A 26999-nucleotide genomic window follows, 5' to 3' on the forward strand; every position below is an offset into this window, starting at 1 on the left:
AAAGACAGGTAGCTGCACAACGCAGTTCAAACCTTTTCTTGTGATGGTTGAGTTTGGGAAGATGTGTGCATTTTCTCTGCCTCTTTTTGACTGAGAGGAGGAATCACAAGTTAACAGAAACCCATTAACATAAAAGGGATATTCCATTTCTTTGGTAGATTGCAGACACCTTGAGTAATTCAAAACCTCCAAGAAGGAAAAATCCAACATATGTAATTAATAAAACAGATGTGTGTGTGCAAACAGATACACATACTGTTCTAGATTCATGTGTTTCAAGAAATAGTTGTGCAGCCTGATGTTGTTTCCAGAGCATCCTCAGATTTTGTGGACTGGGGAGAGGGGCGTGTGTAGAGGTGATATTGAAGGCTGCAGGGGGAAGGCAGTCACTCTTTAGAAATTATGAAGCAGTGGTAGCCTTGAAGGTGGAATTGAAAAGAAGGAAGGGGGCATCTCCTGGAGACCAATACCTTTCTGGCTTCCTTTTAGATCCTTTTTGTTTGATGCTATGGTTTCATTGCTGCATGTTTTTAATTTGTTTGTTTTTTAGATTGGTGATTTATGGACAGTACTGCAGTCAAGTGGAGACAGCAATCTCATGTTTAGACACAATCTCAAAGACAAAAGAAGATGTTAAATTGCGATTGGAGGTAAACTTGAAATGTTAATCAGTGTACTTTTCTTCTGTGGTAATGCTTACATTTAAATTGCAAGCCAAAGGTTTGTTCAGATTATCTCCCAGCATTCTGAGATACAATCATTTGGCATTCTCATTTCCAGCCTCTGGGGGACATGCAGAAAGCAATGCGTTAGAGCTGCTGACCGCATACAAAGATCCTGTAAAACAAATTGCTGCAGGATGTAATAATCAATGAGCATGCAAATTACTCCTGAAAAATCTGCAGCTCATTGCCAAATGTCACCTTTTCTGTCAGTGCTTGAGCTGCTTGATTAGCTCAGGCAGTGATAGAAAGGGTGACATAAATAAATAAATAAATAAATAAATATTGTGGCAGTTTGCATCGTTGTCTGTCAACTGCCTCCAGAAAATCCCTGGTAGTCTAGTGGCCCACTCCCTCCCTTCCCTTCCCTTGCTCCCCTACTCATTTGTTTTACTAGTTCTTCCTTAATGCACAATAGCATTTTAACATGCAATAATTAATGTAATGTACATTAATTCATCAGTTAGTATGCACTTTAACATGTGTTAAATTTTTAAGACACATTAATGAACTGAGTACTCATTTCTAATGTTCGTGAATAAATTTTGTTTTGCGTTTCCGATCTGGTATGTTACCATGTTGGATTTCACTGGTAGTGCATAAGATGTAAGAGCAGTTGTGCAAAATGGGAAGTGATCATTCACAGACTGCTGTGAACATCTTAAATATGTATGCTAAGGGAATGTTGTCCTCAGCCTGGTCAGTCGAGCTTTATTTTGAAGCAGGAGTCTGGGTTGTCACCCTTGTAGCCATGTGTGAGACATGTGTGCATTCTAATGATGATCTGAATTCTGTCTTATGTATGAAATTGGTAGATGGGGCATGTGCTATTCAAAGATTTTCATTCTGTTTAGTTTCCTGTGTTTTTATGGGATTTTGTTGTTGTTGTTGTTTCTGGAGTAGTACCATTAATAGTGCATGCTATTATTGATAGTGCACAACATTGACAACACGGGGAATAAAAAAAAAAAAACCCTAAGGGGTAGATATTTAAAGGGATTTAAATGGCCAAAAAGGGCTCCTGGCCATGTAAATCACTTATCCGGGGCTAACCAGGCATATTCAACAGCACTTATTCAACAGGATAGTGTTGCTGAAAATGCCCAGCTAGCTCCTAAGCCAAAACTGTCTGCTTTGTGGCCAATCTGAGGCCCCGATGCTCAGTACAGAGCTGGAAAAATACCTCCATAATGGCACTTCAGCACAGCTTCCTAATGCTCAGCGCTAATGATATTCAAATTTAGGTGCTCTTTCAGTTCTGAGCATTAGGGAACTGTTTGAAGTTAGGGGAAGGATAGTGCCTGGTGTCTACGCTGAAGAGTTGTGCATCAAGCACAGCTCTGTAGCGCATGTTTCGTTTGGGAAGCTCGCCAGGTGCCCTTGGCCTGGATTGGCCGCTGTCGTGGACAGGATGCTGGGCACAATGGATCCTTGGTCTTTTCCCAGTGTGGCATTACTTATGTACTTATGCCCAGAATGCCAGAGGAGGGAGGAGGGAAGGAGGAGGAGGAAGAGGTGCTGCTTTTGCTCCTTACAGTGGGGCAACCCAAATCCAAGTACTTTCACTATGTTTGGGACAGCTTCTGGGTAAATTTGAACAGCAAAATAAACATTTTGCAAGAGGATGGGAAGGAGAGGGTGCTACCACTGGTTTCCCACCACTTTTTGGCAAGACTGGGGTGGACAGTGCCTGCCCCTCCCCCACCCAGCTGAAGCCCGAGTCCTGTGGAACTGGGTATGATTCTCGCTGCTGCCTGATGGTCAGCAATAGGTTGAGATCCTGGGGAACCAGGTTCAATTCCCTCTGCAGCTCTGTGTGACCCTGGGCAAGTCATTTAACCCTCAGGTACAACAGTAGTACAATGTACTACTTAGATTGAGAGCCCACTAGGGACAGACTCAGTACCTGTAAAATGAAAACTGTAAACCACTTAAGTCTAAGTGGTATATAAATACTGAAATGAATGAATAGATAACCAATGAGTGGCATTGTTTCTGCTGACCATTTAAGAAAAGGCTAGTTTTGAGACCACCTTGTTGGACTGTCTTTACAGCTCAGCACCATTTCTCCCTTCTTAAATCTAGCACCAGCTTTGAGCTGGCATAGGGTTTAAAGCGGTAGGAACCAGGGGCGTAGCCAGACAACAGATTTTGGGTGGGCCAGGGCAAGAAGTGGCTGGGCACCAAGTGTTCCCCCCCCCCCCCCCACCACCACTGAAAAAAATTCTCAGCTGATGGGAAAACACTTCTTTCTACCTTGGTAGTCTGCAGCAGGCATGCACTGAAAACTGAGCATGCGCAGGTGCCAGTATCATGGGGAGTAGCGTTTTCATTACTATCAGGGGGAAGTCTTCAGCTAGCGGAGCTTGGGATCCCCACCAGCTACCGCTAAACATGTGCTACTGTTGGATGGGCCTGAGCCCTAGGGCCCACCCAGGCCCACCTGTGGCTATGCCACTGGTAGGAATGCCTTAGTTTGCAGTCTTCTGAGCATGAAGGGGACAAGGAAGGAGCTCATTTTAAACTCATTTAAATGTCATCTGCAGTGTTCCCTAGTGCGCTCACTGTCTCCTGCGCTAGTGCCCTCTGAGCATTCTGCACAGGTAAAGGCTGGCGCTAGTCTGGCATTAATGGCCTCTAGCACCCAGATTTACCTTTGAGTATCGGAGCCTGAGAGTGGAGTCACTACTTAGCTGGTTGTGCCAAGATTCAGCCCTTAGCTGGCTAGGATAGCCACATAACTACATAAAACACAGTCCTATATGTTCACAGTATCACACTTAACTGGCTATGCTTTATCTGGCTTGACATTGAATATCTAGGCATAAATTCAGAAGTGGACAAAAAAAAAATGCTGCCTGCTGAATATCTATCCCTAAATTATGTTTTTTTTTCTATTTCTAGTTGAGGACAATATGAAATGACAGTGTTGCATATGTGTAGTAGCGCTATAGAAATGATAAGTAGTAGTAGTAGCATTGACATTTCCCATGAGGAGAACGGGAAGGAACCTCTACGAAGGTGCAAAATGCAACAAGGAGTAGAGGGTGACACAAGACTCTCAAGATGGGAGTAGCAGAAGACAAGTCTTTATTAAGACACCAAGTAAAACCTGACACGAGTCCGTGTTTGAGTGGACTGGCCGCCTGCTTCAAGGGTCACAAGACTGCATAAAACATATATAAAACATATTAATAACAACATACAATTTGAAGTACAAAAATATGTTAATAACCCCATACAATTATAGGTGCAAAAATATTTCTTCATATGAGTGCATAATAATATATATACAAAATGTATATAAAACATGGACTGTATAATATAATATAAAAATATAAAAACATAAAAACATGGACTGCGTTATATATGATACTGAGGCATATTTTCAAAGCACTTTGGGAGGCTAAGTTCCATAGGTTTCTATGGAACTTTGGGAGGCTAAGTGCTTTGAAAATGAGCCTGATAGTATAGCTACATTCTACAGTGAGGCATCCATTTAAAGGGCGATGTATGTATTGTATGTTTTGGTTAATATGTTTCACATATGTTTTTATTGAGTTTTGTGATCCGTGAAGCAGGCGGCCAGTCCACCGATAAAAGGACCCGTGTCAGGTCTTACTTTAGTGCCTTAATAAAGACTTGTCTTCTGCTAGTACCATCTTGAGAGGCATGTGTCACCTTCTACTCCTTGTTGCACAATAATATTTCCCATGTCATTCCAAACAATATTTTGCCAGCTGAGGTTGGGTTGCAGTTCACAATCGCATGTGTCCAGCAGCTTGTGCAGATGGTGTGAGGTCCTTGTGAGCACACTACAGGTGATGTCGCTGTATTATAGTTAGCAGAGTTAAAGATGATGACATCTCTTACACTGAGTGGTGGAGGTGTAAAATGGATGTGTGAGGCTGAGATGCAGAAGTCGGTATAAGTTCCTTCCCAAGGCAGCATCTCTAGTAGTGGGTGGTATATTTTTGACAAGTGCTGGGCTGTGCTGAAACTCCTCTAGCAGAGTAGTCAGCAGCACCTGCCAGGGCTACAACTGGTTGGGCAAATAGCTATGCCATGTCACCCATTCCTGTATCAACAGAGAATGGGTTGATTCTCCCAAGTGACTGAGTTATACATTGAATGACGGGGAGTGTGGCTGTGTTCAGGATCCTATGTACCTGCAGCTGACTTGTGGCCAGTGAGCACATGGTTGGGTAAAGGAACCTTGTACTGGATGGCAGAATTTTGGGCACCTTGCTTGCTAGAGTGGGCTGCTGATGTGGTGATTGGTAAAGCTGCTGCTGCTGTCTTGGGTAGGATCATTGGATGGGTAGATGCCTGAGGTGATGAGCAGTTGACCCATGTACTAGCAAGATGTGAAAGAGTTGGGGGCTGAGGAACAGAAGGATCCCTGGCCCCACCTCCCGACACAAGGAATCCTCCACCTGGAACCATGGGTAGGCCCTCTCACCTGGGTCTAAGCATATCATTGGTGATCTAGAGGGGGCAGGAATGATCTCGGGTTGCTCCTGCCCATGCTGGTGCCTCTGACTTAATGGTTACTGGGACTTCCTCCGGCAGTCTCACAATGATATTTAAGATATTATTAGGAGCAGCATCTTTATAAATGATGAATTTAGTGAACCTTCTGTATAGATCTCAGACCAGGAATAGATTTTTATTAAAATTTCCTAGTGCAATGACTCTAAAATCAATCAGACAGTTCTCTGCATCACTGTATTATTAAATGCCTTCACTATGGATTTACTTCCTTTGGAATTACGCAGTTGTTTTCACTGCATATCTTTTAGAAAGAATCATAAAACATTTTTGTTTCCATAGGCTTAGTTTCAGTTATCATAAATGGTTAAATGAACTGTGATTATTTACTACCAAATAGTGTTTTTCCCAGTATGTTTTGATCTGGTTTCTTGATCTTGTAGCCCGCCTTCAACTGTCAAGGTATGCGGCGGGCTATAAAAATTGCTATACCATACCATACCATTTTGAGATTGGAGTAAACATGGGCATGAGATCCCAATAGCCATGTTTTCAGCAGTACCAACATGGGCAAGAGTGACTGTGGATCGTTCCCTCTAGATCACCAACGATATGGTAGACCCAAGAGAGGGGTTGGATGGGCCTACCTGTGGTTTTGGTTTCTGGGAGGGGACTCCTTGTGTCAGATGGGAGGGAGCTGGGTTCCTTTTGATCAGGGTGGGCGTGAGGAGGCCTACCTACTACTACTACTATTTAGCATTTCTATAGCACTACAAGGCGTACGCAGCGCTGCACAAACATAGAAGAAAGACAGTCCCTGCTCAAAGAGCTTACAATCTAATAGACAAAAAATAAAGTAAGCAAATCAAATCAATTAATGTGTACAGGAAGGAGGAGAGGAGGGTAGGTGGAGGCGAGTGGTTACAAGTGGTTACGAGTCAAAAGCAATGTTAAAGAGGTGGGCTTTCAGTCTAGATTTAAAGGTGGCCAAGGATGGGGCAAGACGTAGGGGCTCAGGAAGTTTATTCCAGGCATAGGGTGAAGCGAGACAGAAGGCGCAAAGTCTGGAGTTGGCAGTAGTGGAGAAGGGAACAGATAAGAAGGATTTATCCATGGAGCGGAGTGCACGGGAAGGGGTGTAGGGAAGGACAAGTGTGGAGAGATACTGGGGAGCAGCAGAGTGAGTACATTTATAGGTTAGTAGAAGAAGTTTGAACAGGATGCAAAAACGGATAGGGAGCTAGTGAAGCGACTTGAGGAGAGGGGTAGTATGAGTAAAGTGACCCTGGCGGAAGACGAGACGGGCAGCAGAGTTTTGAACCGATTGGAGAGGGGAGAGGTGACTAAGTGGGAGGCCAGCAAGAAGCAGATTGCAGTAGTCTAAACGAGAGGTGACAAGGGTGTGGATGAGAGTTTTGGTAGAGTGCTCGGAAAGAAAGGGACGGATTTTACGGATGTTGCAAAGAAAGAAACGACAGGTCTTGGCGATCTGCTGGATATGAGCAGAGAAGGAGAGAGAAGAGTCAAAGATGACCCCAAGGTTTCGAGCTGAGGAGACAGGGAGAATGAGAGAGCCATCAACAGAAATAGAAAACGGGGGGAGTGGGGAGGTGGGTTTGGGGGGAAAAAGTTCGGTTTTGGTCATGTTTAATTTCAGGTGGCGTTGAGACATCCAGACAGCAATGTCAGACAAGCACGCTGAAACTTTGGTTTGGATGCAAGGTGAGACATCGGGGTAGAAAGGTAGATTTGGGAGTCATCAGCATAGAGATGGTAGAAAAAGCCATGGGATGAGATTAATGAACCAAGGAAAGAAGTGTAGATAGAAAAGAGGAGGGGACCAAGAACAGAACCCTGAGGTACGCCGACAGGCAGAGGGATAGAAGTAGAAGAGGATTCCCCAGAGTGAACACTGAAGGTGCGGAGGGAGAAGTAGGAAGAGAACCAGGAAAGGACAGAGCCCTGGAATCCAAGTGAGGACAGGGTATCGAGGAGTATGCTGTGATCGACAGTGTCAAAAGCAGCGGAAAGATCAAGAAGAATGAGGATGGAATAGAGACCTCTGGATTTAGCCAGTAATAGGTCATTGGAGACTTTAGTAAGCGCAGTTTCAGTTGAGTGGAGAGGGTGAAAACCAGATTGTAGTGGGTCAAGAATAGCATGTGAGGAGATAAAATCAAGGCAGCGGTGGTGAACAGCATGCTCAAGTAATTTGGAGAGAAAAGGGAGGAGGGAGATGGGTCGGTAATTAGAGGGACAAGTAGGGTCGAGTGAAGGCTTCTTAAGGAGAGGTGTGACCACAGCATGTTTAAAGGCAGTAGGGACAGTTGCAGTGGAAAGTGAGAGGTTGAGAATGTGACAGATAAAAGGAATAAGAGCAGGTGAGATGGCATTAAGAAGGTGGGTGGGAATGGGATCAGAGGAACAGGTGGTACATTTTGAGGAAGAAAGGAGAAGTGTGGTTTCCTCTATAGTAACTTCAGGAAAGGAGGAAAAGGAATGAGGGGAAGGAGAGAGAGGGGAACGGACTAGTGGAGGGAGAGGTGGTGAGGTAGAGAATTCAAGGTTTATCTTTTGAACCTTGTCGTGAAAGAATTCAGCAAGGGTCTGAGGAGATAATGAAGGGGGAGTTGGGGGAGGGGGCACCTTGAGGAGAGAGTTCAATGTGGTGAAGAGAAGTCGAGGGTTAGAGCCAAGAGAGTTGGTCAGTTGGATATAATAATCCTGTTTGGCGCGTAAAAGAACAGATTGGAAGGAGGTCAGCATGAACTTAAAGTGTAAGAAATCAGCAAGGGCCCGAGATTTCCACCAGAGGCGTTCGGCGGAGCGGGTACAGAAACATAGGTAGCGGATATTAGAAGTCAGCCAAGGTTGGGGTTTTGTACGCCTTATAGGGCGGGTCATCAAAGGTACAAGAGTGTCTAAGGCAGAGGATAGAGTATTGTTGTAAGAAGAAACAGCCTCGTTGACAGACGTGGATGGTGCCACAGTAGAGAGGAGGTTTGAAACATGGGAGGATAGAGATGAAGGGTCAATATCGTGAAGATTCCTAGATAAATTAGATAAGATAGGACGGGACTGGGAGGGAGGGTGGTTCATGGTTCTAGTTTATCTAGTTCTGTTTTGGTTTCAAGTTTATCTTTGCTTGATGTACTGCTGAAGGGATGTACCAGCTCAGATGTATACAATATTAAATAACCATAAGAGGGGCATAGCAGGAAAGGAAGTTCAAATCCATTAGTACAGCAGAAAAGGAAACAAGCAATACAGTTATCGCATAGGAGGGCAAGAGCAATAGGGAAATACAATAGAGTGGCAAGTACGGTCAGACTTGGCACCCCAATGAGGACCCCCCCAGCAAGGCAAAACTAAAGGAGAATATCAATTAGACTGCTCATATGTTTGCCCTTCTTCTTGTGTTGTGGGGCTGTAGGTGGCACAGTAACTGAAACAAGGCTGAATTCAAATTTCGGGTTGGTTTTGGTGTCGAAGCTGAAACCAGAACTGAAATTTGGTCAACCTCTAATTGGAATGCTTACTTTTTCAAACAGTAAATTAAATTTAGTACTATCTAAAACAAACTAGAATAGCACTTAAAGACCAGTTCTTTCCCCATATATCCATTCAGGTTTTAAATATGCTTATGGGTAATCAAATAGCATTACTTTGTTGTTAGTTGCAAATGAATGAATGAGAGGGGTATATTCTTTTTAATCTCAAATGATGACACTATAGCTTTTTTTATTTTTAGCTTTGAGTTCAGTGTTTGTTGAGCAATTTCTGTTATGCTTATTTCAGTTTCTAAAAATCTTGTTCAAACTTTTAATTGTAGGAATGCTCTAAAAGAGCTAACAATGGAAAATTTACATTACGGGATCTTCTTGTTGTTCCTATGCAAAGAGTCTTAAAGTACCATCTTCTGCTCCAGGTAAGTACCTATTTTGATTCTTTCAAACTCAGAAGATGTTGGAAGAAATTATGCATAAGGGGTTGATGATGTCCCATCTGTCTGTCTGAGCAGGGCTGCTTTTGCTGATGGATAAAAGGGGCAGCTGCCTCAGGTTTCTGCAAAAAGGGGGTCCATTGGTAAATTTAGCTCCAAGTCTGATATCTCTATCTTTCCTCCCTCACTTCCACTCTTCCTTCTCCCCAACCCCCCACGGGTCCTGCATCTCTTCCTTACCATCTCCCTTCCTTCCCCCTCCCTTCCGCTGCCGGCAGGGATTATGACAGGCTGCTGTGGCCGTCATCAGAGCTTTCTCTCTATGGGTCCTACTTACTCTGATGCAACTTCTGTTTCTGCATAGGTAGGACCTCATAGAGAGAAAGCTCTGACGCTAGATAGAAGCAGTCTGTCCTAATCACTGCTGGTAATGGAAGAGAGATGGAAAACCACAGGGAGGGGGAAGAAAGGGAGAGGGTGAAGGAGAGAAGCAGCTCCAAATCCCAAAATGCACCATGAGAAAAACATCACACATTGGCTTTCAGTCTCACTCTTTTTGGGATGGACCACCCTTGGCATTTCTGTACACTGGTTCAGAATCTTTCCCTCCTCCCTCCCCCCCCACCATAGTCTAGCAGCTTCCTTAGCACCCCCTCCCAACTCTCCAGCCAGCTCTGCTGCTTCCAGCCAAAAACATTTTAAAAAGCAGTATAAAGGTGTGGAGCTGCTGTTTAGGCTACATAGTTGATGACTCTACTGATCCTATTCCTTCTGATGTGGACTTCCTGTTTTTGAGGGGCAGAGCCATCAGCAGCGTGGCCTAGACATTGGCTCTGTGTCTTTATGCTGCATTTGTTTTTCAGCAAGAAGCAACTTGGCAGGCAGGAGGCTAAGGAAGCTGTGCTGTTGGACAGGGAATGGAGTGTGTGTGTGTGGGGGGGGGGGGGGGGGGGGGGGGGAGGGGACCCCATCCTCAAAAGTTTGCCCAGAGCCCCATTGGTGGTTAAAGTCACCCTGTGTCGGAAGGCAAAGTATGAATGGGACCAAATTTGGCATGTTGAGAGAACCAGTGAAACTGGGCTTGGAAATAGGTCAGATTGGGCAAGAAGTTGCAGAGAAATAAGCTTTCCCAGTAATGGTCCAATGCATTTCTATGGGAGAAGCAGTTCTAGCTTCTGCAGCATAGAAACTTTGATACACTGAAACTTTGCTGATCTCACAGTGCATTATTTAAACAGCCAGCTAAACCAAGTCAATATCTAAAGGAAGAGTCACTTTATTCATTTTCAACTGTTTATTGCAAATAAGTGAAACAGATAATATACTGCATGCAGATAGCTGAAAAACAAGAGTTCTGCTCAGGCTGAATGAGTCATTCAGACTGGATGCTGATCAATTGGATGACAGACTGCCAGACTGAAGGAGTGGAAGTTGAGTGACTGGACAGACAGATTCTGAATTATTACAGATGCAGAAGTTAAATTTAGTAAAGGGATGTCTGCCTGGATAAATGCAGAGTTCAGTACTGGAAGGATGTTGGGTATCTATGAAGAGGAAGTTGTCCTCTTTGGGTAAAAACAGGGTGCTTTCTCAAAAGAGAGAGAGGGGGACAGAGAACTGAGGACAGCAGCACAAGATGGAGAATTTTGATCTACAAGGAAGGGGGGGGGGGGGGGGGGGGGAGGTGCAGAGAATATCCATAAGATGTAACCAATAGGGTTTGAGCATGTGTTTGTAGGGATGAAGCTTGAACCTGACAGATTTCTCAGTGACTGGAAGAAATGAGTTATATGCATGGCTGACCTATGAAAACAGAGATTGCAGGTCCTACCAGGAAGTTGATGCTAGCTTCAGTTATATAATACAAATACAATGAATGTAAACATGCACACACAGGGGGCAGAAGAAAAACATAGCAGTTAGTGAATTGCCCTTTTCAAAACTGCCTCTCCCCTCTTTAATTATTGTTTGTTTGTTTATTTAAAATGATTGTAATCATGCTATCACTCTAGGTGGTGTACAAAAACAACATACGTAATAAATAAAATTAATTGAATCATAAAACCACAACATTTAGACTTTGTCCACTCAAATAATAAATAATAATAATAATATCTGCCTATTACATAAGCCAGTATTCAATTTGTAGGAAGGCCTGTTGAGAGATAATTATGGTTTGGAGTGATTAGCTTATATATAATATTTTATGATTTATTTTATGCTGTGATATTGTTTGTTTTATAGATTTTATGTTTGTTTTATTGTGAGCCATATTAGATAAATGCAAAATAAAAATAGTAAAATAAATAAATGTAATCATTTTCAGCTTGCCTGGTGAAGCATTCCAGAGCTTCTGTCTTCTGTCCAATAGCAGAAAACATATGGGCTCAAGTTTCCTCGAGCCATACTTGGTGGAAAAATTCATCAGACTCATACCAGCATCTGAGCATTTGAGAATTTAAATGTAGCACAAATGTTCAGTGGGGCTTCATTATTCAATGCTTGAAATATTAATAGACATATACAGGGGAATTCTATATATGATGTCAAACATTAGGTGCTACTTCCGCATCAAATTTTCGGTGCGCAAAGTCATTCTAATGGATGAAGGTGCCGAAATGGGGCAGAAAAGGCAGATCCATGCGAAAATACACTTGAGTATCCATTTATAGAATAGCGACTGCAAAGGGGATGTAACAATGGGAGGGACATAGGCAAGTCAGGGGCATTCCTTTCAGTGGCGTAGCAAGGGCGGGGCGGTGGGGCGGTCCGCCCTGGGTGTCAGCAGGTCGGGGGGTGCTCCGCTCCTGCTGCTCCCTCCCACCCTGCCTTCAAAAAAAATTGTGAAACGGAGTTGCAGGCAGGCAGCACCTCACGTCTGCCCTGCTTGTAAAACAAGTAAATCTCGTTGGCGTCGGGCCTTCCCTCATTGGGTCCCTCCCTCGCGGAAATAGGAAGTTACCTCAGAGGAGGGCGGGACCCAACGAGGGAAGGCCCGATGCCGACTAGGAGATTTACTTGTTTTACAAGCAGGGCAGATGCGAGGCACTGCCTGCCTGCAACTCCATTTCACAAATATTTTTTTTAAAGCAGGGTGCTGGAAGGAGAAGAGGGCGGTCTCTCCACGGAGTTGGTGGTCGGGGGGGGGGGGGTGGGGTTGGGTTCCGATGGGAGAAGGGGTGGGGTGGTGATCTGATGGGAGAAGGGGAGGGGTTGGGTTCCGATGGGAGAAGGGGTGGGGTTTCTCAGATGGGAGAAGGGAGTGAGGAGGGGGGTTCTCAGATGGGAGAAGGGGACTGGGGTGGGGTGGGGGGAGAAGGGAACTGGGGAGGGGAGGGTGTTCTCAGATGGGAGAAGGGAACTGGGGAGGGGAGGGGGTTCTCGGATGGGAGGGGACTGGGGTGGGGAGGAGAGGGGGTTCTCAGATGGGAGAAGGAGGTTGGGGTTCTCGGATGGGAGAAGGGGACCGGGGTGGGGGTTCTCAGATGGGAGAAGGGGGCTGGAACTAGGGTCTGAGAAGGGGCCATGCCTGGGACTGGTGGGAAAATGGGGCATGCGTGGGTCAGGTGGGAGAATGGGTCTGGGGCTGAAAAGGGGACTAGTACCGGGACTGGGGGCTGAAAAGGGGCAGGGGCTGAAACTGTGGGGACTGGGGGCTGAAAAGGAGACACGGAGAAGTGGCTGGGGCTGAAGCTTAGGGCTGGGGTTGAAACAGGGCTGAAAAGGGGACAGGGAGAAGTGGCTGCGGGGCTGAAGCTCGGGACTGGTGGGAGAATAGGGCTGGGGCTGAAACTGGGGACTGGTGGGATAATGGGGCTGGAACTGGGGACTGAAAAAAAGGGGAAGAGAGAGGGGACAGATCCTGGATTCTTTACTTCAGTAACTTATATAAACTCTTATTTAAATCATTCTCATAATTCTGCCATTCCCTGGGGAACACCTATACCACTTTCTTCCCAGGTATACAGTGGTGGAAATAAGTATTTGATCCCTTGCTGATTTTGTAAGTTTGCCCACTGACAAAGACATGAGCAGCCCATAATTGAAGGGTAGGTTATTGGTAACAGTGAGAGATAGCACATCACAAATTAAATCCGGAAAATCACATTGTGGAAAGTATATGAATTTATTTGCATTCTGCAGAGGGAAATAAGTATTTGATCCCCCACCAACCAGTAAGAGATCTGGCCCCTACAGACCAGGTAGATGCTCCAAATCAACTCGTTACCTGCATGACAGACAGCTGTCGGCAATGGTCACCTGTATGAAAGACACCTGTCCACAGACTCAGTGAATCAGTCAGACTCTAACCTCTACAAAATGGCCAAGAGCAAGGAGCTGTCTAAGGATGTCAGGGACAAGATCATACACCTGCACAAGGCTGGAATGGGCTACAAAACCATCAGTAAGACGCTGGGCGAGAAGGAGACAACTGTTGGTGCCATAGTAAGAAAATGGAAGAAGTACAAAATGACTGTCAATCGACAAAGATCTGGGGCTCCACGCAAAATCTCACCTCGTGGGGTATCCTTGATCATGAGGAAGGTTAGAAATCAGCCTACAACTACAAGGGGGGAACTTGTCAATGATCTCAAGGCAGCTGGGACCACTGTCACCACGAAAACCATTGGTAACACATTACGACATAACGGATTGCAATCCTGCAGTGCCCGCAAGGTCCCCCTGCTCCGGAAGGCACATGTGACGGCCCGTCTGAAGTTTGCCAGTGAACACCTGGATGATGCCGAGAATGATTGGGAGAAGGTGCTGTGGTCAGATGAGACAAAAATTGAGCTCTTTGGCATGAACTCAACTCGCCGTGTTTGGAGGAAGAGAAATGCTGCCTATGACCCAAAGAACACCGTCCCCACTGTCAAGCATGGAGGTGGAAATGTTATGTTTTGGGGGTGTTTCTCTGCTAAGGGCACAGGACTACTTCACCGCATCAATGGGAGAATGGATGGGGCCATGTACCGTACAATTCTGAGTGACAACCTCCTTCCCTCCGCCAGGGCCTTAAAAATGGGTCGTGGCTGGGTCTTCCAGCACGACAATGACCCAAAACATACAGCCAAGGCAACAAAGGAGTGGCTCAGGAAGAAGCACATTAGGGTCATGGAGTGGCCTAGCCAGTCACCAGACCTTAATCCCATTGAAAACTTATGGAGGGAGCTGAAGCTGCGAGTTGCCAAGCGACAGCCCAGAACTCTTAATGATTTAGAGATGATCTGCAAAGAGGAGTGGACCAAAATTCCTCCTGACATGTGTGCAAACCTCATCATCAACTACAGAACACGTCTGACCGCTGTGCTTGCCAACAAGGGTTTTGCCACCAAGTATTAGGTCTTGTTTGCCAGAGGGATTAAATACTTATTTCCCTCTGCAGAATGCAAATAAATTCATATACTTTCCACAATGTGATTTTCCGGATTTAATTTGTGATGTGCTATCTCTCACTGTTACCAATAACCTACCCTTCAATTATGGGCTGCTCATGTCTTTGTCAGTGGGCAAACTTACAAAATCAGCAAGGGATCAAATACTTATTTCCACCACTGTATGTACACCTTTTTCTTTTCTTCGTCAGGGCTTTTCACATATTCACAAGCACCCTAGTCCATGCCTATCCTGTTCACCAGATGTAACCCTAGGGCTGTCCTCTTCTCCACCAACTCACTCCGCAACCACCAGGCACAGTTCCTTATGACTGTCCTCCTGCTGGTGTACCTCACAGGGCGGCACCCTGGTCTTGAGCAGGCTATGTCCTGGATTCCCCAATCTACCCAAAGCTCTGACTCCGTCACCAGTTATTGAGTGGGGCAATAACTGCTCCTCATTGCTATCCTAATCTTAAGGTGGTGCTTCAGGATCCCCCTTCTCCTTCTTCAGGTCACTTGGCAGGGGCTTGCAGGCAACCAAAGACCTCCCTAAAGGGTAAACAGTCCTCTATATCTCATTGTAACTCCTCCCCCCTTGTCACTCTTCAGTCCCCGAACACTGTCTGTCTCTGCATTTTATTTCCAAACTACTTCCTTTGGGCTGGGCTTCCTCCCGCCCAGGGACCTCCCAGTAACTCCCCCCAGTGACTCTACAGGGACTTACTCTTCTGTAAAATCCCCAACCTAACGGAGGATTACATTTGTATGTTCAAACGTTTCAGTAAAGCTGTGGCTGGTTATTTATATATTCCTTGTTGATTGTAACTTTAGAATTGGGAGTACGAATGCCAAAGTGTGCAGTTTGAAATTACTGTCATCATCATGGCAGTTTACAATCCAATAAAATCATTGGAACATAAATCCGTAAAATTCAAGGGAATCACTTGGTTAATAGACACAAACTGTAGCTAAAAATAATGCATGAAACTGAGTAATGACAAGAATACGTACTATCACCATTTAACAAGCTTGCCCATAGACTTTGTCAGACCTCCAATCATCCTCAATCCCTCAAATCAGCAAGTTTGCAGATTGAGAATCTGCCAGCAACAGATGCAGATCCCATGAGATGATGCTGCCCTGTAAACATGAAGAGTGCTCAGCTTCAGCTCATGTCCAATTGCATGTTTGCAGGTCACTGGCGTTTCCTCATCCTCTGCACTGGTCTAAGATCCCCAGCTGAAAACTATCTGGAAATTATAGTTGCTGTCAGACGGGATTGAATTTCCAAGCCCTGTCCCTCTGGCAAAGTCCTAGATAGAGGCTGGGGTGAGAACAAAGCAGGAGCAAAATAAACAGGAACTGACGTAGATCAATTGGTGAGGTTTTCTGAAGAAATAATTTAATCAGTTAATTTTATGAAGAATATTGATCTGTAGTGTATAAAGTTAAAAATATGGATTCATATCCCAGTTGTGACAAATAAATAAATGAAAGGAAGAAACCAGCAGCTCAGACAACATGCAATTTTAAAAAATAACTCTTCTTTAAAAATAATATTTTGTTTTCAAATAACAAACTACATAGGTTGCAGTGCAGCATCACCATGCTTCATTTTCATAAAAGCTGTACACAGAGTCGTCTAAGACTATAATATTCAATGGAGGAGAGAGAGTTTTAATTAACAAGACCAGCTGCTCTAGGGCTTACTGAATAAGCTTGTGATTATACTGGAGGAGGATTATTAGAGTCAGTCAGTAAAGGTATTGAAAAGAATTCACATAACAGCAGTGCAGAAATTAGGGCTTCTGTCTGTATAAGAAAATTCACAAAATATTGTCTCTGTCTTCAGATTATTAGACCGTAGAATTTAGCTGAAACGTGTTTGATGGAATTGGGCAACATGTGGTCAGAATTTGACCACTGGCAAACTTTTTTTTCTTTAAATATGTGAAATGTGAGGGGATTTTGCATTTTCTGATTCTTGTACACGTTCTCCTATTGGAACTTATAGGGTATGTCTACAAAAGCATGTTAGTAAAGGGGCTTAAAGTGTGCTAAGTGGGACTTTCCTGCATGTTAAGCCCATTTCTAGCATACCGAAGAAACAGGCCAGTTTCCCATATTGGTCATATGCTAATGTTCGCACTAGTGCACGTAACCTGAAAACATTTGACAGGGAAGCACTTTGCTAAGAGCTCCCACATTATGGACGCATTATCCAGTTAGTGTGCAGCAGGGGTGTAGCCAGACCTTGCAGTGGGAGGGGGCCAGAGCTTGAGGTGGGGGCACATTTTGGTCCGCCGCCTTGCTGCCCCCTCGCCGTCCTGTCGCTCCCCACCTACTGCTGCAGCAAATACCTTGGCTGGCAGGAGTCCCCAACCCCCACCAGCTGAAGCCTTCTCCAGCGCTGGTCTCTGGTGCCGCAACACGGTGGCACTGGAGACTGGCTGTGGACAAGGTTTCAGCTGAGGGGTGTTGGGGACCCTCGCCAGCAAAACCAGGAGCCCAGAAGAAATTTGGGGGGCCCAGGCCCCCGTGGCCCCACGTAGCTATGCCGCTGGTGTGCAGTAATCAGAACCCACTAGCTGGATAGTGCATCCACGCCCATTCTCTGTCCTTGACATGCCCCCTCCAGAAAATACATACGAAAAATAAATACCATGCGCTTAGTGCGTGCAAACAAGTTACCGCAAAATGTTTTAATGAGTATTGTGGTAAGTATTTTCAAATGCACTAAGCGTGTGTTAGAACTTAATACCCTTTTGTAGACATACCTCTCAGTTTTCAAATATGTGACGTTTGCAACATGATTGTAAAACTCTTTTAAAATGAAAGCTTTACTTTTTGCTTAATCAAAGTGAAAAGAAAGCTAATGATTGCTATATGGAGCTGATCCACCTTTCAGTCAAATTCAACTTGTCGGCATTGTTTTCTTGCTGGTCTTTTCATGTCAAACTTGTTCGACGATAAGCGAAGCAAATGTCCATGTACCTGATTTACTGTTTGGTATCTTTTCTAATTATAATTCTATAAATGACACCTAAAATTTGGCACCTAAAATTTTACACCCTGAGCGCTATTCTATAAAGGGTACATATCCTTTATAGAATAGCCCTTAGGGCCGGCGCCTAAATTAGGCACAGAATTCTATATTTATGCACATAACATTTTGGAGCGCCTCCCCAAAAATGTATGCGTGTTAGGATTTACAGGTGGATTGTTATAGAATACCATCTGTATGTAAATCCTAATTAAGGACAATTAATGCCAATAATTGGTTGTTAGCCAATTATTGGTGCTGATTGGCTTTCTAGGCAATTAAATTGTGCATGTAAATTGACTATGCACGCTGATTTGCGAATGCAACTTTAGTCGCCATTTATAGAATCAGGGGGATAGTGGTTTTTGTTCAGAATGTGGCAATTAGATTAGTAGCTCATGCAAAAAAATCAAGATCATTTTCCTCCACTCTTTAGAAAACATCACTGGCTGCCTGCTATCCAAAGAATTACTTATAACATTGCATTTCTTACTATAAAGCATTTAAAATGGGCTGTCCCGATTATCTAGCTGTTCTTATCATTCCCTACACTCCAGCATGGGTTGTCTGGTCTATTAATGATTTCCGCCTGATCATCCTAGCCTGGAATGTTTGGCTTTTTCCACCTGGAATAATTTGCCCTCGACTCTTTGTGATTTATCCTCATTAAAAGACTTTAAAATTGCACTAAAAACATGGCCTTTTTTGTCAAGCATTTGCCATTGACCAAGGAAATGGGTGAAGGCTTTTCCCCTTGGGCTGCAGCTTTCTTCAGATTGTAGTTACTTAGTTGATTCTACTTCTCTCTTTCTCTCTTTCTTTCTTTTTCTATAATTATGGTTTGGGTGTTTTTGACTTCTTGGTTTGCATGTTTTCTGTTCTGTCATACATTGTAGTTCCTTTCTTACCTTTTTGATTTCTTTAATGTTTTAATAGAACACCGCTCAATTGTGCTAGTTTGGGCAGTATAGAAAGTTTTTGAACAAACTATAAACCACTGCCCTCAACTAACCCAAAGCCGGCTGCATCATGCCCTTAGCTGCTTTTATACTGTACAGTATAATAAAAAACATTTATTTTGAAATACTTCGTGTAAAGCACAAAGCTCTTGGCTTCCATAGTTAGTTCTGTAATGAGGGCGGAGAGTCCTATAAATTTAATCTGATGGTCGTGCCAGGAGACTCATTACTTTTGCACCATGGAAATATATTACTGTATTAGAGTCTCAGCCTTGCTGATGCTTGTAAAATGTCAGCTTTTAAAAGAGCTACTACCTGTAGGAACGGCATAATTTAGACTCTGTAGTGTTTTATGCATCTTCTTTATTAAACTTCATAAAATACTTCCACCCAAGCCATTTATACTCAAATGCACATAAAATTAGAAACAAAAATGAAAAAGAATTGATGATGGAGACATTTCTTGAAGAAAAAGCCTTAAACATTTATGAAACTTAAATCAAGGTTACACAATTAACGAACATTTTATGAAAAGACGGCATGTGAACAATCATGTCGGCCAATGTTTTATAACTATGTAATATTTTGAAAGTTGTGAGTTCTTAACTAGGTAGAGAAATGATGAATTATTTAAAAACAATACCAGTTGTTGGGGCCTGTATGATTTTTAGGAACATTTTACCTTATTCTGCCTGCTCTATTTTTATTTTGGTTTGTACATTTTGTATTGTAAACTGCTCTGCTGCCAATTGGTATATCAGGTCGAATAAACTACATTACACTCTGTTTTGGATTTAGCTCATGCCTTTTCTCCCAGTAGTTCAAGGAGAATTAACATTCAGATACAGTTTTTTCTGGTTCTTGGAGGGTTTATAATCCAAGAGGCTCTTTAGAAGCAGCATTGTCGGCATGGTAGACAGTAACACAGGCCCGCACTACTATCTCCTGCACTTTGGGTCCTTTTGCTAAGTTGTGGGAAAAAGGGTCGTATGGTAGGGGCTGTTTTTCCCCGTGCGCCAGGGCCCTTTTTACTCTGTGGCCACATGGGAGGGAGCACTTACCACCAACCATTGAGGTGGTGGTAAGGGCTCCCGCGGTAACCTGGCAGTAACCGGGCAGCACGCTGCGATGCCCGATTACATCGGGTTAGCGCCGCACTATAATAAAAAAATTTCTGGCACACTGGAAATGGCACACATTCAAGGCAGAACTACTGCCGGCAGCTGCGTTGGGCAAGCGGTAATTCCAAGTTAGCATGCTGTAAGCCCGCATTGGGCTTACCGGTGCTTTGTAAAAGGGTCCCTAAGGGGATGTTTTACAAAGGCTTGTAGTTTCTTTTAGCATACGCTAACGTTTTTAGGACGCACTATTATTAGCTCGCAGTAAAAATGCTAGCACACCTTTGTAAAAGGACCCCTAAAGCAGGGGCCTTTTTATTAAAAAGGCCACATTAGCTGCCTAACATGAGGGTGGGTTTGGCTCGGTGTGACAGGGGCTGGAGGAGATGTAGCCGGCTGTGACAGCTATCATGCAGGTGTGACCACCTTATCTAGATTAGAGAGCTGCACAGAAATGAGGTTCAGGGGAATCCTGCAGGGATGGAAGAAGTTGCCGTGGTATTCGTGCGGGAGTGTAGTCAAAATCTGACGATACCAGAATGAGACTTGGAATGCACTGAGAGAGAAAATTGGAACACCAGAATGAGACTTGTAATGCCCAGAGAGACAGCCAGAACACCAGACTGAGGTTTGGAACACTCATTGGTTAAATAGAGAATACAGCCCAAAAAACTGTGGGAAGCTGTTGGGGTTGGGAGGAAATGGAGGGCTGCAAACGAGTAAGTAATAGTGTAAACTCCCGTAGGTATGGATGGGGATGGGGGAGATCAGTTTTGGGGAATGGTGGGGATGGAATGGATCTGAGTGGGTACAAGTGGGTATGGGTTAGATTCTAGTGGAGATGGGTAGGGAGGGGTGAAATTTCTGTTCCCATGCAACTCTCTAATCCGGATATGCAGTGCTGGTCTCTGTCTGGATAGTGGCGCTGAATATTTGGATATTTTGTGACCACTACAGCCAAACGTTAAAAAAACAAACAAACACTGACTGTGTTGGCTGAATTCACTTTGCTTTTTTGTTTTTATTTATTATTATTTTCTAACATTGTAAATGGTTCTGATGGCCTCTTATTTCGAAAGGCGGTCTAGAAGTGTTTATAAGTAGATTTTGCTTTCTAAGGGAAATAAACTGTGCACTGTGTGTCTCTGTGTTACAGCCCTGCTTTATTTGCAATTTTTAGTCTGATTCTAAAATATTGATTTTATCTTTGTGATAAATTAGGGCCCTGTTTACAAAGGCACACTAAGGTTTTTAGTGTGTACTAAAAACGCTAGTGTGCCTTTATAAACAGGGCCCTTCATTTTTTGACCCCCAACCAGTTTTTTATTGAAATGCTGATGGCATAATGTAGTGGTGAATCAGTGTATATTATCCCATAGGATTGTAGCTGTGCATTGAGGCCCTCTTTACGACAACGGCAGTTGGTTATACCAGAACATGACTCAAACTTCAGGGCCCATTTACTAAAGGGTATTGAAAATGTGTTAACATATATTAGTTTTAACCCATATTAATGCTGTTTGTTTAATGTCATATTCACTAAGGGCCTCTTTTATCAAGCCATGTTAGCTGTTCCCACGCGGCAATGCTGACGGAGCCTATTCAAAGTAATGGGAACCGCTACCACAGCTTGATAAGAGGCCCTAAAAGATGTAAAGCCCTTTTTCTGTAGTCTTCTACTGGAATCCTCTTCCTTTGAATGTTAGAACTGAACTGAATTATTTTGCTCTTCGCAAAAAAGTTTTAAATATTTTGTTCAATAATAAGAGCAGGATTCTTTGGCGCTCTTTTTAGAACATAAGTGTTGCCATACTGGGACAGATCGAAGGTCCATTAAATCCAGCATCCTGTCTCAGAGCTGGGTTTTCAGTCCCTCTTCAATCCCCCCCTATCCTCTGTGTCCCTCTGTGAGATTTGAGCAGGAAATGCGTATCTTGACTACCCCTTCCTTGAGCCCTGAGCAGAGACTCTATGCCCTGATGAACCATTTCCCACCCTCCAGCTGCCAGACTCCCTTACTTCCACCTAGGTCATCCAGTGTTCACAAAAGACTCTAGCTCCCCAGATTCTACAAAAAGTGCGCAATGTGATGCTTAGCGCCCAAAGTTCTACACACTGTTATAGAATAAGGACAGTGTGCATATGCAAATTGATATAATAATTGGCTGTTAATTGAACTTAGCCAATTATTGACTATTATTGGAGTTAATTGGCACCAATTTGCACTTGCCTATGCAATTGCCTTTAGTTGCTGTTCTTCAACCTGAGCGTCTAAATTCAAGGGCACACATCTTCAAAGTGGGTGTTGACAGAGGAAGGGCATGGGCAGGGGGGAAGGGGATGGGATTTAATATACTGCCTTGTTACCATCTAAGCGATTTACATATTATATACAGGTACTTATTTTGTACCTGAGTCAATGTAGGGTTAAGTGACTTGCCCAGAATCAACAAGGAGCAGCAGTGGGAATTGAACCTGATTCCTTTGGTTCTCAGGCCACTGCAGTAACCATTGAGCTATTCCTCCACCCCAGGCCAGGGCCTGCCCAGAATACTCATGTACAGTGGGGGAAATAAGTATTTGATCCCTTGCTGATTTTGTAAGTTTGCCCACTGACAAAGACATGAGCAGCCCATAATTGAAGGGTAGGTTATTGGTAACAGTGAGAGATAGCACATCACAAATTAAATCCGGAAAATCACATTGTGGAAAGTATATGAATTTATTTGCATTCTGCAGAGGGAAATAAGTATTTAATCCCTCTGGCAAACAAGACCTAATACTTGGTGGCAAAACCCTTGTTGGCAAGCACAGCGGTCAGACGTCTTCTGTAGTTGATGATGAGGTTTGCACACATGTCAGGAGGAATTTTGGTCCACTCCTCTTTGCAGATCATCTCTAAATCATTAAGAGTTCTGGGCTGTCGCTTGGCAACTCGCAGCTTCAGCTCCCTCCATAAGTTTTCAATGGGATTAAGGTCTGGTGACTGGCTAGGCCACTCCATGACCCTAATGTGCTTCTTCCTGAGCCACTCCTTTGTTGCCTTGGCTGTATGTTTTGGGTCATTGTCGTGCTGGAAGACCCAGCCACGACCCATTTTTAAGGCCCTGGCGGAGTGAAGGAGGTTGTCACTCAGAATTGTATGGTACATGGCCCCATCCATTCTCCCATTGATGCGGTGAAGTAGTCCTGTGCCCTTAGCAGAGAAACACCCCCAAAACATAACATTTCCACCTCCATGCTTGACAGTGGGGACGGTGTTCTTTGGGTCATAGGCAGCATTTCTCTTCCTCCAAACACGGCGAGTTGAGTTCATGCCAAAGAGCTCAATTTTTGTCTCATCTGACCACAGCACCTTCTCCCAATCACTCTCGGCATCATCCAGGTGTTCACTGGCAAACTTCAGACGGGCCGTCACATGTGCCTTCCGGAGCAGGGGGACCTTGCGGGCACTGCAGGATTGCAATCTGTTATGTCGTAATGTGTTACCAATGGTTTTCGTGGTGACAGTGGTCCCAGCTGCCTTGAGATCATTGACAAGTTCCCCCCTTGTAGTTGTAGGCTGATTTCTAACCTTCCTCATGATCAAGGATACCCCACGAGGTGAGATTTTGCGTGGAGCCCCAGATCTTTGTCGATTGACAGTCATTTTGTACTTCTTCCATTTTCTTACTATGGCACCAACAGTTGTCTCCTTCTCGCCCAGCGTCTTACTGATGGTTTTGTAGCCCATTCCAGCCTTGTGCAGGTGTATGATCTTGTCCCTGACATCCTTAGACAGCTCCTTGCTCTTGGCCATTTTGTAGAGGTTAGAGTCTGACTGATTCACTGAGTCTGTGGACAGGTGTCTTTCATACAGGTGACCATTGCCGACAGCTGTCTGTCATGCAGGTAACGAGTTGATTTGGAGCATCTACCTGGTCTGTAGGGGCCAGATCTCTTACTGGTTGGTGGGGGATCAAATACTTATTTCCCTCTGCAGAATGCAAATAAATTCATATACTTTCCACAATGTGATTTTCCGGATTTAATTTGTGATGTGCTATCTCTCACTGTTACCAATAACCTACCCTTCAATTATGGGCTGCTCATGTCTTTGTCAGTGGGCAAACTTACAAAATCAGCAAGGGATCAAATACTTATTTCCCCCACTGTAGGTTGTAGAATATCTGTATTTATTTGCACATATGTCACATTTAGGCACCCACATTTATACTGCCTTTGAGCTGGCGTACGTGGGGGTGCCTAAATGAGCACTTATAAATGCAGACTTAATTCCTATTGTATATCAGAAATATGCGTGTACTTCTCATTATAGAATAGCCACTTAGTGTCCACTTTTCTGGTGCCAAAATGTGGGCGCCCTATTATAGAATCTACTGTAGGTGACAGAAATCTTTAGTGTATACCCTTCCATCACCCCTGAACCAAATGGTACTGGCTGACCTAACACTTTCCTGGTCCAGCATATTTATTATCCTTGGGCCCAATATTCAGCCTGCAGCTGTAAGTGACTTCTAGCCTCTGGCACTAAATATCCAGTTAAGTGTGGTCCACTGATATACAGACCAGTGCCTGGTACTAACTTTACTCACTTACTTAGCCGGTTAGTGGACTGAATATCAGTGCTATCTGGCTAGGTAGTGGCTCTGCCCAAACTCCACCCCTGGACCGCCCCTAGTCTAGCTGGTTAGGGAATGGCCAATTAGAACCAATATTCAGTGGCACTACCCAGTTAAGTGCCGCTAACTTACTACTCACTGCTCTGTTAACACATTACCCAACTACCATTATTGTTGGAGCAGCAAGCTTGACTTCTACTGTTGGCTTAGCTAATGGTCACCTGTGGTGAGTTTGGAGGAGGAGTGTGAAGTGTGTGTATGGGCGTTGAGGGGGTGTAGTGGGGGCAGATCTTGGAAGTAGGGCAAACGAAGGGAATATCTACTGAGAGTGGGCTTTTAATAAAATGCTTATTTTGGTGTTAGAAAACAGGGGGAAGAGAGCATCTGGGCTTGTGGGAAGGTATCTGAAAATGCTTATCTGATGCCAGGAGGAGGGATTTATTTGTCATTTTTTAAATAAGAAGACTTAGCTGCCTAGCATTTATTGTTAGTAACAATTGGCTAAATTTGATGAGCAACCCGGCTACATAGGGATGTGATAAGAAAAGTTGGTCAATGGTCCAGTGGGGCATCAGGGGAAGCAACCTCTCACAGTAGTACTGTAGTACCACAAGGCTGCCACAAGAGGTCACAGCAGCCATTTTCAGGAAGCTATAACTAGGGGCAGGAGTGAGGGGGGTTCCCTCCTGCCCTGTCATCCCACTGGACCACCAAAGAAATCAGGTAAGTTTGGGGTGGGGTAAACTATCCTGGATGGAGGGTGTTGACCTGTGTGTATGTTTGGGGGGGGGGGGGGGGGGGTTGTGAGGGGGGCCTGTGGGGGGGGGGGGGGGGGGAAGGGGGATCAGAGGGAAATGCTACTTTTTTTAAAATGTGGGTCATAGCCGATATTCAGTGCCATGGCCCACATAGTTAACTCGGTGAACTTAGGACATAGCAATGAATATTGCCAGTATTCACATAACCCCGGCTCCTCTCCAGTGCTGCCTCTGATCTGCCCACTTTTTTTGCTGTGTGGTGTGTTCTGATTTTCAGCAGCACTGTCCGGTTAAGTGCCGCTGAATATCATCACTTAGGAGGCGGTAAGCAATTTAACTGGGCAGGAGAGGCTCCTACCCACTTAAATTGCATTGAATAACAGCCAGTTTGTTTCTGGAACTCTGAGCGGACATCTTGCCCTTCAAAAATGATTGCTTTGGAGTTCCATGAGTGCTTTTAACCAAATTGCTTAAATTTCCATCATTCAAATAAAGCTGTTTGGCCACAGTTTTTCCTCTATATGTGGTTTCTAAAAAGGATGGAAAACAAGATCAGGAATTCCACATGGTGGGGGTTTTTGTTTCTTTTTCTGTGACATACTTGGATCCATTGCTGCTGGCTCTGTGGGTGTAGTGAGTGTTTGAGCATCCCCAGTACTGATGAAACTCCTACACGTTCATGCTGTGATAATCTCTATTGGGTTTGGTGCCCTTAGCTGTTTAGAAAAGTTGGCTCCTATGCTTGGATTCCCCTTTTAATGGACCTGCTCATCCTTTTCCCTATCTCTTCTACCCGATAGGAGCTAGTGAAGCACACCAGTGATCCTGCTGAGAAAGAAAACCTGAAGCTGGCGCTTGATGCAATGAAGGTAAGGATGTACAGTATACTGTTGTGTTAGATTCACTATTATTATTATTATACATGAAAATAGTGCAAGACCTTATTGTACACAGCGTTTTTTGTCATTTCCTTTTCTGCTGTAAATTGATTGTATAATTCCATGATTATACAGATACTGACAAAACTTGCTAGCTGACAGTTTTATGGTCCGCTTTGAAATATCTTTAAAAAAAGGGGGGGATCTATATCTATCTAGCTATCTAATTTTTTTTTTTTTGCACAAAGTGGATATGGTGGGGAACAATTTTGTCCAAGTTAAATCTTTAATATTTTGACTTGTTTACTTGCATATTCAGAAGTGACCTCATCCACATCTGACAGATATTTTGTTTTGAAATACCTCAATTTGCTCTGCATGGTTAAAATATATGTAGAAGTACATAGAATCATGCTGTGATGAAACAGTGGGTTTCTAAGCCTGTGAACTGTATTATTCATAAAGTGTAGTTCTCCTAATTGGCCAGCAGATGGCGCTTGTTTTGTGTTTTAAAGCTGTTGCAGAAAAGATCAAGCTTGTGAAAAGGCAATTTGCAGTACCATTGGCCAGATACGTTCAAAGTTGGTGCCCTGGGCTCTGATTGGCCCTGGAGTTCAAATCTAGCCAGGAGGTACTGGATTTTCCCCAGTTTCAGCTTGGAAGTACAGAAGAGAAATATCTCTGACCTGAGAACCTGTTCAAGACTTGTGAGCAGTTAATTTCCTGAAACTCCCCAGGTAGTAACAAGTGTTAGATAGTTTTAATATTGATCTTTGATCAGTTACCTGTTATTGCTTGCTGTATTTTTTTTTACCTGGTTTTTCAAGCGTTCACTGTTCTACTGTGACAATAAGAATGTTACCTTATTGGCTCTGTTGTCCTGGACTGACTAAGAATCTTGGTGGTTTGTGTGCTGGGTCTGTGGGTGCTTTCCAGGAATTCTGGGACCCCTGAGAGTGTGACCCCAGTGTCCTAGAAATCATTGAAATAACTTGCGAGTGGGAGACTTGCCCAGAGGCAAGCGGGACCCAATTGGTGGGAGGAGGGTGTTAGTGTAGAGCACAAGCGGCAGGTGCAGGCAGACCTG

The 26999-nt window shown here is 44.1% G+C and overlaps 1 protein-coding gene across 1 annotated transcript in view; it reads left to right on the forward strand.

Moving 5' to 3' along the window:
- Positions 1-26999, forward strand: part of VAV3 (vav guanine nucleotide exchange factor 3) — a 594162-nt gene that overhangs the window by 223006 nt on the left and 344157 nt on the right. Inside the window, 3 exon segments of the mRNA XM_030206250.1 lie at positions 551-650; positions 9046-9141; positions 25835-25903. Coding sequence (XP_030062110.1) covers positions 551-650; positions 9046-9141; positions 25835-25903 — 265 coding nt within the window.

Source organism: Microcaecilia unicolor, chromosome 6, assembly GCF_901765095.1.
Source record: "Microcaecilia unicolor chromosome 6, aMicUni1.1, whole genome shotgun sequence".
NCBI lineage: Eukaryota > Metazoa > Chordata > Amphibia > Gymnophiona > Siphonopidae > Microcaecilia > Microcaecilia unicolor.